General features: G+C 32.9%; 1 protein-coding gene across 1 annotated transcript; it reads left to right on the top strand.

The window, feature by feature from the left end:
* Positions 1 to 3,507: 3,507 nt before the first annotated feature.
* LOC111711309 (uncharacterized) lies at positions 3,508 to 6,701 on the top strand. The gene is made up of 5 exons (XM_023485642.1): positions 3,508 to 3,575; positions 4,719 to 4,771; positions 5,090 to 5,203; positions 5,645 to 5,773; positions 6,470 to 6,701. The coding sequence occupies exons 2-5, from the start codon at positions 4,720 to 4,722 to the stop codon at positions 6,598 to 6,600; spliced, it is 426 nt and encodes a 141-aa protein (XP_023341410.1). The 5' UTR covers positions 3,508 to 3,575; position 4,719; the 3' UTR covers positions 6,601 to 6,701.
* Positions 6,702 to 7,139: the final 438 nt, after the last annotated feature.

Genomic DNA, 7,139 nt, shown 5'->3' with positions numbered 1-7,139 from the left:
AATCTTTACAACCTGACTTTGAATATTTATAGTTTGAAATATCAAAGGTCGAAATCTGTTTGCAACGATGATCGGGGTTAGAAAATCAGCGTTTGTGGCAAAAACTTAATTCATTGATATCATTTATAATTACAATTTCCAATGGCATTTTTAGATTGAGCTAAATGTATTGGTACTGAAACATTATATAATAAATCTCCTCATACAAGAGTGTGTAGGGAGGGGGGGGGGGGAGAAATGTTAGGATTTTGAATGTTATAAAAGCTAAAATATTGTTAATTCTGTTTACTGCTCATGCAATCCTTATAGTTATTTTTATCATCCATATTATATAATATTTTCTTTAAGCTTTTATAACAAAATAGGTTTAACATACTTAAAGATTAAACGGACTCTCCAACTTGGTAAAATATCTGATTCACAACAGCACCCTTTCAAATATTTATCTGAAAATCAATGCAGGAGATATCATAGTTTTTCTTCATTGATTTTATTTTCTCACCTCGTTACTGCTGCATAAATCTCTTAGATAAAAATGTTAAAGTATGTATTTTTTTTTCTTTATATTGTTAACAAATGCGTACACAGATTTTTACATTTTCAATTGTATGTCATAAAAGCTAGAAAAAGCTAGTGATTTAGGCATGCATCAAACTCATCAACTTCTGTGATTATTTTAACCAATAGATAATAGATAGACGATTGGAAACAGCTTTGCCTATTTACTCCCGCCGTTTACCCGCACTTGGTCTGAAATTACTATTTTGGCTATTTTTCCTTATCAAAATCGACGCACTCAACTGAGAATCTCAAAACCAAGCTAAGAACATTCCCGTGGTTCTCCTCAGTTCTCCAGTTAAAATTTGAGGCAAATTGGTCCAAGGAATCATGAGTTGTGATCGGTGTCTCTTTGGCCTATACATTTTTTGTAATGTTCATTTTCTTTAAATGGAAGAAAACATCCATGCCCGGAGAAGCAACACCTCCACAGCTAGAACATTTCTAAGAAGTTTCAATCCATTAAAAAGTAGTTTTGAGTTGGTGCTAGGATGATCTAGTTGCTCTCCCAGCAACAAAATAGAGCCAATGCAATTGAGAATAATACTAAAAATATGAGGAGGTGGAGGGGTGGGGAGGGGTGGATAAGAGATGTATAAGCAGATCAAATAAAAATGTAAATTTAAATCTACAGAATAAATGCCGCGCGCAATATATCTAAAATCATGTCACTATCTATTTATCAAGAAATTATCATGGTTTTGGAACACAATTAATCTTATGATAACTTGCTACATTAATCTTATTCATCATTTCCCATGTAATGGCTCTAATTTCCCATGTACTGGCTCTAATTTCCCATGTAATGGCTCTAATTTCCCATGTACTGGCTCTAATTTCCCATGTAATGGCTCTAATTTCCCATGTAGGCTCTAATTTCCCATGTAATGGCTCTAATTTCCCATGTAATGGCTCTAATTTCCCATGTACTGGCTCTAATTTCCCATGTAATGGCTCTAATTTCCCATGTACTGGCTCTAATTTCCCATGTAATGGCTCTAATTTCCCATGTAATGGCTCTAATTTCCCATGTAATGGCTCTAATTTCCCATGTAATGGCTCTAATTTCCCGTGTACTGGCTCTAATTTCCCATGTAATGGCTCTAATTTATCATGTAATGGCTCTAATTTCCCATGCAATGGCTTTAATTTCCATTTTATGATAATTCCTCAGGCCTAAAAAAGCTTTATTTATATATTCTAAACATAGATATAAGAAAATTATTTAGATATCGGAACTTGAGTGTGGATATTGTAAATCTTGATCAATTGATCTCCATATTCGATTTGGAAACTTTTAAATCATGATTTCTTTATATAAGTTATGCCTACAGGCTAAAGACCATTACGGGCTATCGAAGAAGGGCCTGCATAGTAACCGTCCCAAGCCAAACTAAACAAACGTATGCCTTAGCCACACTCCTCTGCCGCTTTAGTAATTGTAAATTGGCGGTACTGTCCAAAGTAGGACTGCAAAGGTTGGCCCAGCTCATATATTCAAATGTATGCCGGTAAGGCGAGTAGCTTCTTTGGATAAAATAAGTCAAGTTTTTAATTTCATTTTTCATTTTAAATTTATCTAACTTAGAAATATACCACACAGTGAGAACCATAAAACTATGAAACAAATGTTGTTTTTTCTATTTCTTGGCCATAAAACATGTTGCTAAAGATTAAAAAATCGAGATTAGGTTTTTTTCAGCCCTTTTTAACGTTAAAAAACTCAAAAAGGTGCTCTAGTACATATTCTCAGTAATATGAATACATCGGAAGAATTTGTAAAATGTCGTCCTTATCACGTTTCACTTGGTTATGTCGTTGAATACTTTATGATATAAATTATGAATTATAACCCAACTTTTACCCGATTCGTTAAACATTTTCTAGTTGTGATTTAGCTGCGATTTCCCAGGCTAGCTAGGCGAGGAAGTCACAGCCAAAGCATAGCTAGAAAATGTCTAACGAATCGGACATTTATGTCGCTGTTGAATAACATGTGTCAAGTATTTCAGGGCTATTTATTTATCTTCACAAAAAGAAATAATTTTGAAAACTTTTACTCCCGATAAAGGTTTGTCTGTAGACACAAAAATGTTTATTATGTTTTAGTAAACTGTAAATATCCCTGTTAAGCTTTTGGCAGAAAAATTCGACAGCTTCAAATCAAATTCAAGACTTCTATTTGTTGCAAAACTATCTCGAATATTCTAAAATTCAACCAACCAACATACGTAGCCTTAAACTCGAAATCTTTGGAGAGAACCCAAATAGCATGGTTGCAGCAAGCTTAGTAATTTTTTGCATCATATAAAATTTGGGCCTCGTTTTAAAAATAATTTAAAAATAAACATTACAGTAATTTAATTAAGGCATTTTACTGGATTACCGTGTTAAATCCAACCTATCTGGATATCCGTGTTAAAACCAGCCCATCTGGATTATCGTGTTGAAACCAACCTTTCTGGATTATCGTGCTGAAACCAACCTATCTGGGTTATCGTGTTGAAACCAACCTATCTGGATTTTCGTTTTAAAACCAACCTATCTGGATTACCGTGTTGAAACCAGCCTATCTGGATTATCGTGTTGAAACCAACCTGTCTGGATTATCGTGTTGAAACTAGCCTGTCTGGATTACCGTGCCCTATGAATAGTAAAATTACAATGATAATCACCCAACCGTGAAATCATTTTTACAATTAAAAAGTATTTTGCAGAGCTTTCTAGAGTACTATGCAATTGCAACGTAGATCGGGTAAAAAAATAGCAAGTCACGATTCACTTCACAATAGTGTACAATTTATAGTTTAATATAAAAAATGAAAATTATTGGAGAAAAAATATTTTGTTTCTTTTAAAAAAACTTTTAATATAGAGATATTTTTGTAAACTGAAAAATTTACATTTGTAAACACCATTTGTGAACACTGGGGCCCCCCCCCCCCCAACTCACCCTGTAATGTATTTAAGTTGGGCTCATCATTGCAAGCTTTCAGTTCATTTACAACCATACTAAGGTAAGTACATTAACAGTAATATCACTTAAAATTTAAATTTAAATCGGCAATGAAAAATTTATTTTAGGCAAATTGTATTGTCAAATAAAAAAAATCCAATTTTAGAATATTTTAGAAATTTTTCTCTTTTATATGAAACAAATGTATAAGATGTTTCTATTCTTGGCACACTTTCTGGTATATTTCAGTGTTTTTCGTTTGAATTAGCAAAATAGAAGCAAATTAGCAGTTTTAAAAATACTTTGATTGAAATACATTGTATTCATTGTCCTTTGTGTTTAGTAAATAAATGAATTGTGAATCTTTTTCTTACTGTTTCTGAAAGGGATAATAACCAATTACAATAATATGAAACAAAGGATTTGAGTTTTTGCCACAAACTCTGATTCTCTAATCTCTATATCTTTGTATACCAATGTCGTAAACCTTAGATATTTCAAACTTTTAATACTTATAGATAAAGTAATCTAAGTTTGAAATATCAAAGGTTTGCACCATCAGGTTGCAAAGATATTGGGATAAGAAGATTTGAGTTTGTGGCAAAAACTCAATTCCTTTGGTGAATTATTATTTCGTAAATTAAACAACAAAATAACAACAAAATGACCTTTAGCTTATTGATTGCAAGAATTTATATTTTTTTGGAGGCGAAATCTTGGATTACAAAAACAAATACCCCAGATATTCTAAAAGTAAAATCTTCTATCAAAATAAATTTCTTTAGGCAAAAAATTTGAACAGGATTTGGCCAATTACTCCTTTAAAACATAAGTAAGAAACAAGCTCATTATAATACTAAAATGTACATGTTTAGGGCTACAAAAAAAGTATACTTAAGTTTGTGAGGTTAAATTAGACACATCAAAAACAACCTGACAATTCGAATTTAATGAGTTTGAGCCGCGGCTCCAGGCTCCACTTAAAATTGTATTCAATGTTCCAAGATTTAAGCCGGCGCTCAATTGAAACCGGTTTTTCTCTCTATAATTGTAATGTCAAAGAAATACGGTATTAATTCTAAAAGAAATTTAGAAAACAAAAGAATTAATCAAGTTGCGTAATATTTTTTACATTTAATGTAATCTTGCATTTGTTAGGATAATGATAATTCATGAAATTTTAAGAATGATATTTTTTCATCAGAATGAGATTATTGTTTGTTCTTGGACTCTGCCTTGCTGTTGTGTCTGCCCAAAGTAAGTACATTTCCCTTTTTAAACCTTGCTTTGATTTTAAAGAAAACTTTTTTGCCACAATCACCTTTTTTTTTGTAAAACATTTTATCCGTTGTCAAACCCACAAGATTAAATTTTCTAATCCTAATATCTTTGCAACCGGATGGTGTAGACATTTAATATTTAGAACTTTCGATTGCTTTATATAACAGAATTCATAACCTGATATAGCTAAGGTTTGCGAAGATAGAGGGTAAGACTGGCAGGTTTTGTGCCAAAGACTCCATTCCTTATTTAAGTTTTAAAGATTTAAACAATTTTGTTTTAATTTTTTATCAGGGGGTCCTCGGCCTAATGGAGGACCTAAGCGAGGAGGACATGGACCTCCATTAGTCTGTGATGATGGAGCAGATGCATCCTGTGAATGCACAACTAAACCCTGCGGACCTGGAGGTGTTTTTAAATTCTAACTTAAAGTCTTAAATGTTAGTCAGTACTTGGTGACACTAAAGGGATTTTAAGCGTACTTTTACGTGACCCTTCAGGCTAACGATCGCAATACCCGAATTGAACAGTGACTTTAAAACCTTAATCTGATTAAAACTTGGAAAATAACGGTTTTCTGAATGAAAATCTCCAATGCTTCTCATGAACAAGAAATGCACAAGTCACTTTTTGACGGAAACCACAATTGAAATAAAACAGTTTAGATAAACAAAAACATGGATATTTTATAATTCATATTTCATCAAACAAAGCTTTCAAGGCTACAGCTGTAATTCGGGCATTGCCATCTTTTTAGGAAGAGAACTTACGCGTACAGTCTCTTTAAACTAATTAGTTCCATTGCAAAGTCATTTTCTAACTTCTAAGTTTTTAAAAACATGTTTACAGGAAACTTACCCGACTGTACATGTGCTGATGGCTCAACTCCTTTCATCAAACCTCCATGTAATGATAACACCTTCCCGTCCTGCCCTGGAGCATGTGAGGATGGATCAGATCCTAATCTTGGAGTTTTCGGTAGGATTTAGATAGAGCTCACAGTGACATCATTATTATCCAATTTTTTGAGATATTCTAGAGCCTACGATTAAAAACATTCGTAAAAATAAGACTCAGGTCTAAACTGTCATAGAGACTAATTAAAGGCTACAGTTCTCGGATTGAAGTTGCAACTAATTTTCTCCAGACTTGGGTTTATAAACCGGTTTAATATTGTATTTGTCGGATTTTCATGGTTGGAATTGGTGGATTCCGGGATTTGACTATATAAGACTTAACATTGAGATCTCCAGTAAAACCAACCAAGGTCGGTTTTATTTTCATTGGGCCAACTCCTTAAGTCGAGTCTAAGAGCTGACAGCTGTCGATTACGTGACACAAGCTGTCTACAGCTGATACATAAGTTGGGTCTAAGATTGAGCCTTGAACTTGGGTCTGAGGAATTAAGACTCGAGCCAAATAAAAATCTTGACTCTGACAGTAGAAAAAGCAACCATTTGTTAACAAACAATTTAAAAAATCATGATATTTTGTTCGTAGAGAATTCAATTTTAAAAATGTGTTAAACTTTCGGTCAATAACGGTGGCCCATTATAATCTCAATATCAAGAACAACTTTTGTTAAGTGGGCAAATTCCCCTATTTTCTAAGTTTTAAATTAGTAATCAATATTCTTCAACCCGTGCTTCGATCCATAACAAATTGAACCTTCAGGTGTTGAACCTTGTGCTGATGGGTCTAAGCCTAATATGAGGCTGTGTGTATGTGCTGATGGTACAGAACTAAAACCTCATGGTGGAAGACCGGGTGGTCCAGGAGGAAAAAGGGGTAACAACGAAGAATAATCTTGAATTTCTTCAAGTTGGAAAGATAAATCTGATATGAAATAAATTTGATGATTGTAAAATTAAACAGCTGTCAATAAAATTGTATTGGTGTTTAATAATAGTTTAGTCTGCATACTCACCAGAAACCGATGGAATAGAAAAAGGAAATTATATGAATATTTAAGTGTATGTAATGTTGTTAAAATAGCAAATAGTTTTACTATATATAGACATTTATTATGTCACTAGTTTAGTGAAATACACTACACATTTGCTATGACTCAGGCTCATTGGACTTTTTAAATTTAAAACTTAATTCCAAAAGTCGTCTTCCTATTATGGAAATTAACTAGTCCAAAATGGTAAAATTGATTAATACCTATATTGACCAAGGTAAATCAAGACATTGGTTGGGAATATATTTCTCAAAAGAAATTTGTGAATAAATCAATGCTAGAATCTATTATTTCGTTTTCATCATTATATTAAATTTCTTTTATTCATTTACTAGCCTTAGAGGGCGCTTCGCGCCCATCTTCTAAATTAGTTGTGAACAT

Source organism: Eurytemora carolleeae, unplaced genomic scaffold (genome assembly GCF_000591075.1).
Source record: "Eurytemora carolleeae unplaced genomic scaffold, Eaff_2.0 scaffold592, whole genome shotgun sequence".
Lineage (NCBI taxonomy): Eukaryota > Metazoa > Arthropoda > Copepoda > Calanoida > Temoridae > Eurytemora > Eurytemora carolleeae.
This window is presented reverse-complemented; position numbering and strand designations above follow the sequence as displayed.

Bases quoted from the DNA above. Each gene is read 5' to 3' on its own strand.
- LOC111711309 (XM_023485642.1), top strand. From the start codon at position 4,720: ATGAGATTATTGTTTGTTCTTGGACTCTGCCTTGCTGTTGTGTCTGCC. The intron at 4,772-5,089 runs GTAAGTACATTT...ATTTTTTATCAG, and splicing joins TGCTGTTGTGTCTGCCCAAA to GGGGTCCTCGGCCTAATGGA. The intron at 5,774-6,469 runs GTAGGATTTAGA...TTGAACCTTCAG, and splicing joins TCCTAATCTTGGAGTTTTCG to GTGTTGAACCTTGTGCTGAT.